We start from the raw sequence: 14,272 nt of genomic DNA, 5'->3' as shown, positions 1-14,272 counted from the left end.
AATCTAATACTTCTTCCATGGACTAAATTCCTGTTGGCTTCCTTAGAAACAGGATTGATTTGATCTGTAGACACAAAAGTGTTCCATGAAGTGCAGAATGAGTACCTAACCTTGCCTAAACCAAACACAGGTCACAAATGCCTGAGAAGAATCTGGCTGCATAGAAAGTTACTACAAATAACTCGTTAATTCTGAGTCTATTTCTGCTGTAAACTATTTTTCAAAGTCTAATGGTTTTAAATTGGTTTAATTGACCCTAAAATGAATGACAGCTACTTGAAATACAGGGATTGTTGAAGTATATGCTGAGTAGCAATCACAACTTACTACAGACTGCAAGGCAAGGAAGTCAAGTGAAAAAGATTTTGGTATAAGTGAAAACTCCTTCTTTATTGACAGGGAATTTTCTTTTTACCCTTCCAAATTAATTGGAATTTTTAGAAGAAGTTTGAAAGGTAGTTTTACTGTATGGGAAACTAAGTAGTCAAGAACTTTTGAAGGATCTGCCAGAATTTTCCCATTTCTCTCCTTTCTGGTGTATTCAGAAGGTACTTGGACTGAGAGAATATTCCTGAGGTCATCTTTTATCTGCATAAATAATGCCTCCATACAGGAAGGACCTCCTTGTGGTCTCCAACTGAGCACACTGGATGCAACAAATCTAAAGTGCAGTATTTGGTAATATCACAAACATGTTGATTAATTTGCTCACTTCTTTTTCTGCAAGGTGGTATCAAAAAATGTTTTTTGGAGCTGTGCACACTCAGGATGCTTTCCTGTGGAAAATGCAACAGCAAGTTTACGACTGAGTTCAGTAAGGAAGGTGAGGTATTGCACCACTTCCCTGTCTCGGTGTCAAAGTAATCTACCGTCTGAACATGTAAGAAGCACCTATTCAGCTGTCTTGTCACAATGTAAATTACCTTCACTTTTTTCCCCTTAGTCATCAAGGCATTAGCATCCATGGGAATGCTTATTTTCCCAGTCAGAGTCGAGTTCTCTTTCCTTCCATCACCCTACTTGCAAGTGTTAAAAACCTATTTGTTTGCATCAGCACAATCCCCAAGAGAGCACACTACTCCTCCACAGGTCACCATGATGTGGAAGACCAAACCCTATACGCAGTACCTCAGTCCAGGAATTGTTTTCTATGTCACGTCTCTGAGCTGTCTGTGAGGTAGTGTGATCTTGTCTGTTATTCCTCCAGGGGCACTAACTGCTCATGTTGCCCTAGGAACAGCTGCTTCACATGGCATCTCTGTCAGTTTCAGCTACATCTAAGCAAAGCAGGTAAGCTCAACAGTATAAGCAAAACCCTCATCCTTAAATCTTACATCCTCTTTGAAGACTCCTAAAATCATTAGAAAGTCAAATGATAACCCCTTCCTCTGGAACAGAAGGCAGGCTTCAAGCACATTCTTGCTTCCTGTCACTCAAAATCATTTCCATCTGAGCTAGAGGGCCAGAATGACTGTTGAGCATCATCATGTCACGGCTGGTAGCCACGAGTGTGTTGGCTGAGACCCCAAGTAAGTGTTTATAGGCAAAAATCTTATTGGAATATGTTTATCTTTCTCCTTTCCTGAATTTTACTTACTAGATCAGGGCCAGGAAAGCCTCATTCTCGTTCTCTACATGGAGGTCGTCCTCCTTGAGGAACCTACCATGCATCTGACAGAGGCTGAGCATGAGTTCTAAAGCACCCACAAGTTTCTGCATAGGCACTGTTCACCACCTCTTTAAGCTCACACATGTAGTATGTAGAACAGGCAACTTTTCTCCACAAGGGACTGGAGGATAAAAACAGAGCTGTGAGCTTGCATGGAATCATGCTTGAACTACATTCCCACATTCAGTAGTTCTTCAATATTATTTTTATATGTTGTTTCTTTTCTGTGAACTGCATGTTCCCACATTTAGTCTTGCAAGTTGAAGGCAGAGACAACAGTATGAGCTTTCAGACACCATTTGGTATGGTGAGATGCATGATGTCATAAAATACAGCTGCTAGAACACTGTACACTACGGTTTACAGATGTTGAAGTGTTGAGGAGAAAACAATCTATCAGCTAAGGCTGTCTGTAAAGTCCTAGCATGACTTACAGAGTTACACTTCTCCCTGAATTTGGCCACCTTCTGAAACATGTTTGAATGGACTTACAACATCATCCTGGATGGCATACTACTAACATACCGTGAAACCTAACGACAGACTTGACAGGCAACGTGGGAGTGGAGTTTAACACGCACCCCTTGCACCAACTGCACTAGCCTAAGAGCTGCCAGCGCATTCTTCTCCTTTCCATGCCATTTTGCCCTCTCCTTACTCTCTGCTGTACCAATAAATTATTTGCAGATCTGCACGACAAACCAGACACAGAAACTGATCAAAGTAAAAAACCCGTGCGTATCAGAAATCATCGCCTTTCAAATACTGATTGCTGACAGCGTATTGTCCACACAACACACGGTACTTCAAACCACACTGATTCAAGCTTCCCAGCGCCGGACAGAAAACACACGACACGGCAGAAGGAAGCACCTGGTGTTTCAACAGCTCGTTCCGCGGGCTCGGGTTCGCCTCCCAGGCGTCAGGGGCTCGGCGCGGCTCTGGCCCTGCCACCCGCACCGCCTGGGTCCAAGACAGACGCCCCTCCCTCGCCCGGGGGCCGGCGCGGCCTCACCGAACGCCGCGGCCCTGCGGCCGCGGAGCGCCAGTCCCCGCCGCGGACGAAGCGCTGGTCGCGGCCCGAGGCGGGAGGGAGCTGTCGGTACCGACTGAGCCCGCCCCAGGCCGGGCCTCAGGGCCTCAGGGCCCCGCCGCCCGCTGGCTCAGGCCGCTGGCTCAGAGCCATCGAGCAGCCAGACGACTGGGCCGCCCCGCCCCGCCCCGCCCCGCCCCGCCCCCCGGTACCCCGCGCTCCCCCGCTGACAGTGACGCTTTTGGCGCTCATTGGCTCGAGCTCAAGGCATAGCACTGGGAGCTCCGTTAGCCCCGCCTCCGCTGCTCGCTGATTGGATTTGCCGCTGGGCGGTGCTCGTCTCTCATTGGCCTAGGCAGGGCGCCCTCCCCTTCCGCGCTGATTTCTGGCGGAGGGGCAGGTGCGGCAGTCGCATCCGCTCGCGCCCGGGTGTCCGCACCGCTGCTCGCCGCAATGGCAGACCTGGAGCTGTTCGGTGCGCAGCAGCCGCCGCCGACCGCCGCCGGTAACGGTTTGCTGGACGGCGCCGAGGAGGATCCAGCCGCCGCTTTCCTGGCGCAGCAGGAGAACGAGATCGCGGGCATCGAGAACGACGAGGGCTACAGCATCCTGGAGAGCGGCGAGGTGCCGGCGGCGCTGCAGGTCCCGGAGGGCCTCGGCTCGGGTACGCGCGGGGGGGGGGCGGCGGGGGGAGGGGGGTCTCGTCCCGGTGGGGCTTCGCAGCCTCCTTCCTTCCGGGGACGCCCCGTGGCCGCGAGGGCGCGGTGCCGGCGAGACCCTCGCCGCGACTGCCTGCCCTGGGCGCACGCCGTCGGTGAGCGGGGCCTGGCTGCCCGCGGGTGGTCCCGGCGCCGGGTCCGGGCCTCCCGGTGTGCGCTCTGCCCCGCGCGGGCTGTGTGCCTGCTGCCTCGGACGGGGCGGTGGCTGTAGCTTGTGTCTCCTGAGGGCGCCTGGGTCCCGGGCGGGTTGAGGAGGCGGCTCGGGTCTGCTCTCGGCCTGCCTGCGACGGAGATTCGCTGAAAGCAGGGTAAGTCACCGTGTTGTGTTGTGCCGCTTATGTTTCTGCCTTTACAGGCAGTGATCTTAAAGTGTGCTAGTAGTTGGGCTAATGTTTAATTTTAGTAAGCCTCTAGCCTTTGTTCCTTGGTAACCTTTGTACTGAATCTGAGAGGACTGGCGCTGCAGAACGCTCTGCAGAATTTGGAAGAGAGTGGCTGTGGATGTTGGGAGCCAGAAGTTTGTCTGTTTTCAGGTAGGCTAATGGTAGTTAAAGCAGCTGTGAGTGAACACTTCTGATTACAAAAGGTTTAGGGTTTATTAACCAAAGTCCAGGTGGAGAGGAGTTGTGAAGGCAGGATGATGCTGCACTTAACTGGTGTTTTGGCACTCTTGGAAGACTTTGCTTGTGTTTGTCACTGGGTCCGTCGGAGCGTATTTTGCTCTCATATTGTCTCTCTGCTTTGTCACTTCAGGATGATGCCGCTTTTCTTCAGACTAGGTTGAATAACTTTTCTCCCCAGTTCCCTGGGGAGAAAATTCATCTTTAGAATTAAGTCTCATCGTGCTACTTGATTTCTGAAATTACTGGCATATGTTAAGTACGACGATGCAGGTTCACAGATGGAATAAAGACCAACTGGGTAAACTGAGCAATGGAGATCTGCTGCTTCCAGTGCTTATTTAGTGGTAGCGCAGCCCTTAGAATCAACTCATGCATGAAGTTCAAAACATACAGACTACATACCTCCTGTAAAACTGTATAGTGCAGAAACAGTGGACACTTCACCTCTTACTTTGAGAAGCCTCAGGCAAGTGTTATGTCTTTACATTCCAAACAGACTCTGTAACATTAAAATAGCTGTTTGAGGACTAATTTCTTTGGAGACAGTTCTGACATTGGCCTTCCTCGCAGGGTGCTAGAACCAACTAGATCCATACCTTCTCTACATCCATGCAATGTGGCTACTGCAGACTGATTCTATGTCAAAAAGTCAACTTGTTAAATACTTCTAGATTGACTTGATAACTAAAAGTAGATCTTGAGCTGCTTTTCAAGAGTTATTTCTCAAGTCACATAAGTTCACTTATCACGGAATGCAAAACTGTTACTGGAGAACTTTCTCTAGAAAGAGGGACATAAAACAATGAATATGATAATATGATCTAAGGATGTGGGAAGTCTAGGTGTAATCTGTATGTCATCTTGTTTTCTTGTATGCACTGGGATTGCATTTATGCTCTGGCCTGTTAAATAGGTGTAGCATATTGTGCTTGTGGACTTTTGATGGTTCTGTTTTTTGCCAAAACATCCATTTATTGACTATCCGAGCCTGTACTCACTCCCTCCTTGTTAAAAAGCGCAGAATGCAGCAGTGCAAAACATACTGGTTGAGACATGGTGACAAATGAAGTAAAGACTTCTGTTGCCATTTGTATTTGAGATTACTTATCATCTGATCAGTATTCTAGCAAATAGCAGACAGCTCTAGTCTCTAGTGCAGATTACTTTATTAAAATATTTTGTAGCTAAATAGGTGAATGCAAATTTCTTCTTGAAATAATAAAAATTCTTATGTAAGTCCTTAAGCATTGTGATCAGGGATTTGTGGATTTACTTTTTTCACTGTAGCTTTTTTGAACTCCTTATTTACAGGGCTGTTGGATAAGTTTTCTTTCTAAATACTGGGCCAAAAGTTGTAACTCAGGCAGCTGTCAACTGAAGTTTGAAGATCTTAACCTCAAATATTGTGAGAAGCAGTCACCAACTTCTTGAAATACACTTCTAAGAAATGTGATATATCATGCAATAAACAGTTTGTAAATTGCAGCCTCTTAAAAAAAAATTAGACAAATACAGGGACAGTAGTGAACTCCATGAACTGTTAATATCAGGAAACTGATAGTAGTGTACATTTCTGTTAATTGTAGTAATGGTGGATGCTGGGTGAGTGTGGGGGGAATGGCAGAATGTTGCCAAGTTCACGTGTCTCATTCGGCACTACTTCATATTGCTATGGTCAGGGCTGGAATACTGCCTGAGCCAGTAGGCTATTTATTATGTAAATAGCCATCCTGTTCAAGTAAAAACTAATCTCATTTCCCTTGAAATATGAAGCATAGTCACTGCTTCAGAAAACAGGAAGTACTGTATGAATCGAGTAATACAGTGCTGTTGTCTAGCTATTAGTAGCTTAGTCTTCTATGAGATCTACTTTTCAGTGATAAATCAATGTCTGCATTTATTTACAGTTGAATTCTTCAGTTCTTTCCAGTCCGACAATACTAGGTCTTCAGGTTATAGCAGTTCACTTGCTATGTCCTCTGAGCAGGAGAAGGTGAGTTCAGGTTGAAGTCTGTGGCTTCTAGAACCTGTATGTCAATATTAAAACCTTGTGACAGCTTGTCAGGTAGCTTCTTATGGAGAATTACATTGAAACACAAGCAGTTTTGTATCTTTACAATTATGGAAATATGCATAAGTTTAATGTAGGCTGTTTAGTGTCAAACATTGCCTTCACAGTTTCAAGCTATGTCATTTTTATATGAACTTGAATTGAATGATGTTTCTCCATCTCCTTAAGAGGCTGATGAGCCTCTCTAGTAATTAAGAAACCTAATTGCATTTGGTAGTTTGTCCATAAACCACATTTAATAGCCTTTCAGGGACTGAATATCAATTTGCTTGAAAATGATTTAGGGAAGAATTGTTTCCTCCTGTGTCTCTAGTTAGCACCACAGATGGAAAGGGTTTCTAACTACTGGTATTTTTTTCTTCACTGTTTGAACAGCGATTGTTCTGTGTTTTGCTATGAAATCAGTATCTTGAGGCTTCAGAGCATCATAATGTAGGACTGAGAAAGGTATAATAAAGGGATGTTATGTGTTTAACTTGTTTGCTGTCTTGTGGTGATATTGCATTGTTATGAAGCTCGTGGCAGAAAAAACCCTATTTCTCTGTTTACAAAGGATTACTACATCTATTGGGAAATGACAGAAGCTCTTATGGCACAGCATTATTGCAGAGAGAGGGAAAAACTTTGGAGAAGATTCTTCTTTCTCATCTTATGGATGAGAGGTGGATGAAGGCGAAGTATGATCTGTGTCCAAAAGAAAAAGGATGGGAAACTAGCCCTTGAGTGGTGAGGTTACTTAGCCTTATGCTAGAATATATTAAACTTGGTTATGTTCTTCTGTTGCTTTAACTATAGCTACTAGTTCATTCAAAGTAGCAATGAAGTAGAGCAGTTATTGTTTAAAAGAGGTGCTGAAAGTAGCTCATAAAAAATTGTTTTATGTATGGACATATTGAAGTTAATTTCTCCTGCATGAGGATATTGTCCAAAGCATAGCTGGATAGGAGGACCTCAGGAGGAACAAATCCATGCATTAGGAAACGGTTGGACTTGTGTTAGAAGAGCTATCTCTGCAGAGTCCTGCATCTGACTGTTCTGATGGGTGTCTCTTTTGCATTGAGAGTTGAGACTTCAGAGAAGCTAGTGAACAAGGCTAAGCAAACTTCCTTTTATGCCAAGTAGTACTGAGTCTGGTGTTAATGCAAGTAGTTGCCTTCAGAGTAGTTGTTAATCATTGTGATAAGCCTCTGAAGCCGTACATTTACTTGTAGGACTGAGGTGACAAAACTGTTGTTGTATGTCTCTTCAAGCTACTCAGCCCTTTCTTTTGAAGGTATAGTACATGTGAAGGATGCTGATTCTAGCTGTCTGTTTCTGGCAAGCTTGGCTGTTGTTTCTCTCTGTAAATGAAATGTGATGTGGCTTATCCTCTCTGACCCCTTCCAGACTCTAGAAACTGTCTGGGTTGCTGTGTGGAAGTTCATTATGACCCTGTGGTCAGCATGTGTTACAGAACTGTAGATGTTTGGACATGTTCTTTGCAACACTATCGTTATAAATAAAGCTTTATCTTAAGTTCAGAAGCAAACACCAAGGAATGTGAATAATTACTAATTAGAATAGTTCTGAATGTGCAGTCTTAACTTCAGGAGCTTCAAGATGCAATATTGTGATAGAATTGGATAGACTCTGAAGCCAGTAGAGAGGTCTCATTGCTTACGGCTGATGAAAACATGATGATAGCAGTAACGGTATTTAGGCTTTTTCTGTGGGAAGTCAGGTATGAGGTTACATGTTTCTGTGGACGAAGAAATGTGATACACAACTAGAATTGATTACTGATATGAAGGCTGGCAAGTAGATTTTCTAGACTTCATACTGAATTGTACAAACACTGAAACTGGAGAGCTGAAATGAGAGAACGTTTGACTATTGGTCTTGTTCCAGTTAGCATACTTATATTGGCACATGACAGCATACTAGTGCAGTGCCATTTCCTCTTCTGCTTGCAGTATGTTCAGTCAGCATGCTGACTCTGCATGTTAATCACAAGTTCTAGGGAGCTCGAAACAGATGGGAAGTTTGTTTTAATATTTTTTAATGCTTCTGACCTGAGTGCCCTCTGGAAACACTTAGCTGTGTACCAGTTATTGGCTATTTCTATGCAGAAGAAAAGCAGCCCTAATGCAGAAGAAAAGCAGCCCTAAGACAAACACATCTGTGTTATCTCAGCTGCAGTCCTCAGCAATTACGTTGTTCCTTTTACCTCAGTAGACTATGAGCCTGAGTACTGAAAACCTTAATGAATGTTTTTTGGTGTAACAAGAAAACTTGATCACATTATCACAGTTCTTGGAAGAATCTTCAAGACCTATTAGCCCTCACCTAGCTGGTGAGTCAGCTTCCCAAGGAGTCTCTCTCATGAAACAACTGCCTGCCTTCTGGAGATGAGAACTACATGTACTTAAAGGCTAGCCTCTCTTGAGTGTTGTAGCTATAAACCTGTGTCTTCAGTTTGATGGTCTGAACCTGCGAAATGCTCTCTGCTCTTCCAAGACAGCTTATTCAAGCTGTTAATGTCAATATGAGTTATAGACCCTGGCTTAGCTTTAGTTCCAGCGATGTTGAAACAAGGTGAACAGCTGCACCATGTGTTTGTAGTGCAGATGGGCTTAAACTGAAGGAGTGAAGTGTAAGCATGTTTTCTTTGTGGGCTTTAGTCTTCATAAACCTATTTAGTCGAACTGTTAATTGTAGCTGTAACTGCCCAGCTCAGTGTATGTATGTGCAGCAATCTCTACAGATCTGCTTTGAGGGAGCTTCCAGGCTGATGTGATGTGCAGGATAGCTGCAGTGAAGCAGACAGGTGCTGTTAGCTTTATGTGCCTCTCAAACCAGTTCTTTTTGGCTCCTGTAACTTGCAGAGGAGCAGCAATCGGACAAAGACATTTCTCAGATACAGGAGTCTATTTATAAAACACTAGGTTCTCATAACTGAAAAGCTAGGGTTTTTTAATTGGAACCTTCTTCTCCTGAAGCTAGTAACTTATGTTCCTGGAGACTAGTATCTTCCAAATTAGCTACTATGTTTGAACTGTTGGCTTTACAATCCTCTACCCAGTACAATTAATGATTGCTATTCAGGCCTCAGAGATAAGGACTGAAGTACTTGCCTAGGTCCCTGATAAAGGAGTATGAAGAGCTTCCTGTGTGCCATTAAAACTACTAATGTGAAACTGGGGCATACATAGCCACAAAGAAATAGAGGATACAGCAGCATAATGCTTTTAGTTTTAGGTGAGCAATCTTATTTAAGAAGGTGGTGCAAAATAACTTGATTTTCTGCTTACTATTGGGTGACTTTGGTACAGTCTCTTCTTTCATTGAAGTGTATTAACATGGTAGAAACACTTCTGTGTCATAAATTTATCTGTGGTAGCATTATTGGTGAGGCAAAGGTAGTAACATAACTTTTAATATGCAGGCAGATGTTATATAGCACTGTTCCAGAGAGGTGCCTTGCTGAGATTTAGCAGTTCTTGAAAATCTTGGTGTATTTTGCATAGTCTGGTGATTTAAGTAGTTTCACAAACTCAAATGGTTGTCTCAACTGACATGTTTCCTATGGCTGTGTTTTAATAAGAGGAAATTTTAGTGTTCTGTGGTAAAGGGTCCTACCTGATCCTGTTCCTGAGGCTCTACTGCCAGTGTCACTTCAGAGGGAATAATGCTGCAGCTGAATTAGGAAGCTATGGAATGTGTCATCACAGAAGGTAGCAGAAAGCTGACTTTGCTAGGAATGCAAACTATGTCCTTTGAGCTGATTAGGAATTAGGAGGTAATCAAACTAGGGTAAGAATTACTAAGTGTTGGCTGCAGGATTGTTAATCTTCCAGGTAGAGACTACAATAGTCATACTTCCTAACTTCTCAACAGCTGTCTAGTAGTCACCTTCTAAGACAGGGAGGAGAAAGTGGGAGTAATGTTAGAACATTGTCTAAAGCAGCTTCTCAGCAGTATCAGCTCTACTGTTTATCTAGTCTGAAGCACGACCTTATGGTGAAGAAATGACCTTGTATTACTGGTTCTGCAGGGTAGTGGCTCACTTGGTTTCTTGTGCCGATCAGGAAAAGTGCAGACATAAGGACATGACCCTGCAGGGAATTAAGGACAATGCTCATTTGCATCACTCTCACATTGGATACTTTAGTAAAGCTTTCCATACAAGTTACTGAAATCAATAAATCTGGCTGTTCTGTCTTTTCTCCAATGGCTAAACTACAGTCACTTCTTTACAGGTGCTGTTGATGGAGTGGTTAATGGAGATGTCTATCAGGTAAGACAGAAGTATTCTGTACTTAAAATGTGCTGTTCTATTCCAAGAACTTTACCTTAGTCTAGAGACTAATACTTCCCATTTCTTGTGACTAATGTGCTTTTATCTCGTCTCTGAAGAGGCTCTTCTATTCTGATAGCTTCTCATAGAGCTGTTAATGCTCTTAGTATGCCCCTCCTCTGAATTTACAAGCAACTTAAAGCAGCAGTCCATTTTGAATTACGGCTTAACAGGACATAACCACTGTAAGTAGAATAACAGGCTCTGTGGTATGACTTGCCACTAGGTAATAAAGCATGCTCTGACTACCTAGTTTAACGCAAAGTTTTCCCGAATTGCTTGTTCTTTAAGGATAATTCATTCATCCTGGTTGCCTTATCAAGATTGGTTTTAGAATTAGCTGACTGAAAACATTACACACTTAGTGACATAAAGTTGCATGAAATTAAGCTGCTGGCTAAATAGCTTAAACACAGTATGAAAGTGTGTTAGTCAGCCATGATAAGGACAAAAGGAGGAGATACTTGCTTTATTAGTGTCAGGAAGGAATGAGGCATGGCAAGGCAATCACTGTGTTGTAACTGAATTTCACACCAGTTTGACTAAGGCATTGTCCGAGCCTATCTGAGTTTGCTGAATAGCCCTGATTAAATGAATGTTTGGGAGGGGGGCAGCATATGAGCTACTTCTCCACAGAGTGTCAAGTGAACACTGAGCTTTGTGGAGTCACAGACAGCTTTCACTGCTGCTAACATTTTTATATCCTCACCATAGCTGTGACATTGATGGGAAAACTGTATCTTACTGACCCTTTGTGCTTCCTTATACAACAGAAAGAAGGTGAAATCACTAGTTTTTTTGTTCGCAATTCTGAGTGACCGGGTACTTTGGTTGATAGAGCTTTCTCTTAAAGAGGAATAACAGACTGAATTGGCTATATATAACTTTTGTTTTAGCTACCTGTAACTGGTTTGGCCCTGCAACTGGCCAATTTATTTTGTTTTGGATTGAATCTGAAGTCTGGTGCTGTTGCACCAACCTAGCTCCTTCTCTTGGCATTATTCCTCCATTGAGGGCTACAGGAGGTCCAAAGGAGGGACAAGACGCAGCCAAATCTGTCATTAGATGTAATCCACCTGGCACTGTCAGGAGCGGTATTTCTTAGGTCTGAGTAGGGTAAACCAATAAAAGGTGTTGGACTTGGAGTATCCTCTGTGGCAGATAGCACAATATTCATTAGCTTTGTGAATCTGGTATATTAATTCAAGTCTTTGAACTATTGTATAGTAAAAAGTATGCTAGCGCTCTCACTGTTTTGATGCTTAAATGCTGAAATGCCTCTTGTGTTCTAAGGTGCATACAGCAATGCAAATTCTGTAATGTCTTTAAAGGATGTTGGTTTTTAATATAAATTAAGTGCAAATATTGCTGAAGTAGACTTTTTTAACTCCTACGCACAAAACCATAAAAAAAAATTTCACAGCAAATATATAAGGTGAAATGAACTAGAGTATCTCTAGGCCTACAACTGTATAGTGAGGTGTTAGGTATTGTCTTCTCCTTTCTTCAGGCCATAGAGCTCTGTCACAGTTTGACTTCCCAGTCAACTTGAATTTTTGTTTGATCCCTGATTGCTAGAGGCAGTCCTGTATTAATTTTCTTCAATCCTGCTCTAATTTGTGGCAAGATGTTTTTCATATTAATGGTGGAAGTGTGATGTAACATCAGATGAACGTATTATGTACTCAGTTCAAATAAGAGCCGGATTTTATATAGCTTGCAGGCAGTTACCCGAAATATTCAGTTGTCATGTATCAATGACATTACTGTTCCTTCCCTTAAAGGAGAGTAATGGTTCAACAGACTCCTATGCTGCTATATCCCAAGTAGATCGACTGCAGTCAGAACCAGAGAGTATTCGTAAATGGAGAGAGGAGCAGAAGGAGCGCCTGGAGCAACTTGGTAAGAAGGGTGTTTATTGCACTAGTGTTCTTGCCTGTGAGTAACTTTGTGGCAGGTTTTTAAGCAGCAGAATTCTCAGCCACGGTGTCTGGCTCTTGGGAATCTAACATGCTTCTTGCATTTGAGCAGCATGTCTGGATGAGTCATCCAGTAAGCAGACTTATTACTGGTGTAGGAGTCGGCAAGCAAGTAGCTCTCTGAACCCTAAGAGTATTCATGTGGTCTGTCCTTTACTTACAAATAAGCTGACAAAAAATTAACAGCTTTTATCAACAGAAAAAAGTGAATAAATACTTCAGCCATCAGCACTTTTTTCAAAGCATAAAGACTGCTCATTTTGTAATTGATGGGGCCAGCTGTTGTCACACAGATCTTAATCTGATAGCTAAGTTAAGTAATGGACAAGTAACTGAACTAAATACAGCTATCAAATGCAGTGATACCTACCTGTGGACAGCTTCTGAGAGTCTAAAAACTGGTAAGTTTTGCACTTACATTAGAGGAGGCTTTGCTTGGAATTGTTATGACAGAACGTTGTGTACAGTGTGATTCTGCATAGATATGAGCCTGTTGCTCCTATTCTGGGCTAGTTACAGCAGATGAGCTTGTCTGGAACTGTAGGCTGGGAGTAAAAGCATGCTGAGTGCCAGGTTCCCTCACTTTATCTAAGAAAAGAGGCTTTACTGAGCTTTGTACTAGCACTAGTGTAGCAAGGTGACTGTTTCTGTTTTTGAACAGTTTGCAGGCGAACTGTTTTACTGAATCTGACTTAGTCTACAAATGCCTGTCCTAAACTGGACTGTCCCAGTTATGGAGCACAAGGCATTCTGTTTAGCTAATCCTCTGAATGTTGATGGTATTTAGAGTTCTCATGGCCTAAATCAGGAAATCTCCTAACACTTATCTGAGTAGACCCAGCAACTGTCTGCACTAGAGTGCACCCTGAGCCATGAGCTGAAATGTCACCAAGATCCAGCTGGACAAACATGACTGGCAAATCAATTCTTAAATCTTCAGATGCTAACTCACGAAAGCAGGAAGCAGAATGGAAAGAGAAAGCAATAAAGGAGTTGGAGGAGTGGTATGCAAGGCAAGATGAAAAGCTCCAGAAAACAAAAGCCAGCAACAGGTAAGGTTTCTCCAGCCATCTGTAAAGTTATGGTACTGGATGTGAAAGTAATGGGGGAGGGAGGTCAGAATACTTTTAGTATGTCCTAAGGCACTAGTCCTTCAGATCACTGAAGTAACCTCTCATACTAAGAAATAGGTCTCCAGTGGTAGACTATCTTCTTAAGTGTTCTTAGAATCTAGATTAAATGTCCAAGAATAGCAAAAGAAAGCATTAACATAATGAACTAGAATTACTGAAGATTCCTTAAGACCCAAGTTTGAACATGGCCGGGAAAAGTTTTAGTCTACCCACTTGTTTGCATTCTCCTAGCTGCACACGTCTTCAGTGACTGTAATTACCTACCTTGAGAATAGCAATCTTGCTATCTTTAGAACACGTGGAAGTGGCCTTCTAGTTAGTCTTTGCTACACGTTATTTCATTAGGTACATTAAAACTTTTGGCTGCTCCTTTTGGAAGTATTTGAGAAATGACCTGACTCAGTTCTGATAGTGAAGAACTAAATGCTGACTGTGTCCATGCTGGGTTTGAATTGTCTAATTATGGGCCCCTAGGCAGAAACTAATGACTTGGCTGCTAGCCTGCTAAGCTCTTACACTTTCTTAGAGGTTCCCTATGGAATTTTGACTTAACGTTATGTAAAGGTAGATGTGATAGTACTGACTCACTACCATTTAGATCTCTGCCTCTGATGTAGGGTTGCCAGTGTCATTCTGTCCAGGTCGTCATCAGGGCTGCTTTATACTTTGGGGACCTACAAACTTCAAGATTAACTGATTTTTTTGAAAC

General features: G+C 43.0%; 1 protein-coding gene across 4 annotated transcripts in view; it reads left to right on the top strand.

Annotated features, from left to right (window-relative positions):
* Positions 1–3,088: 3,088 nt before the first annotated feature.
* CLTA (clathrin light chain A) overlaps positions 3,089–14,272 on the top strand; it is a 39,979-nt gene continuing 28,795 nt past the window's right edge. For all 4 annotated transcript variants that reach the window (XM_075411781.1, XM_075411780.1, XM_075411778.1 and 1 more), the window contains exons 1-4: positions 3,089–3,366; positions 10,354–10,391; positions 12,236–12,353; positions 13,371–13,482. In XM_075411781.1, the coding sequence (XP_075267896.1) occupies positions 3,156–3,366; positions 10,354–10,391; positions 12,236–12,353; positions 13,371–13,482 (479 nt within the window). In that variant the 5' untranslated portion in view covers positions 3,089–3,155. The remainder of the gene's footprint in view (positions 3,367–10,353; positions 10,392–12,235; positions 12,354–13,370; positions 13,483–14,272) is intronic.

The sequence above is a fragment of the Opisthocomus hoazin genome, chromosome Z (genome assembly GCF_030867145.1).
Source record: "Opisthocomus hoazin isolate bOpiHoa1 chromosome Z, bOpiHoa1.hap1, whole genome shotgun sequence".
NCBI classification, from domain to species: Eukaryota; Metazoa; Chordata; class Aves; order Opisthocomiformes; family Opisthocomidae; genus Opisthocomus; species Opisthocomus hoazin.
Note: the sequence above shows the minus strand (reverse complement) of the source record. Positions and strands in the feature narration are given on the sequence as shown.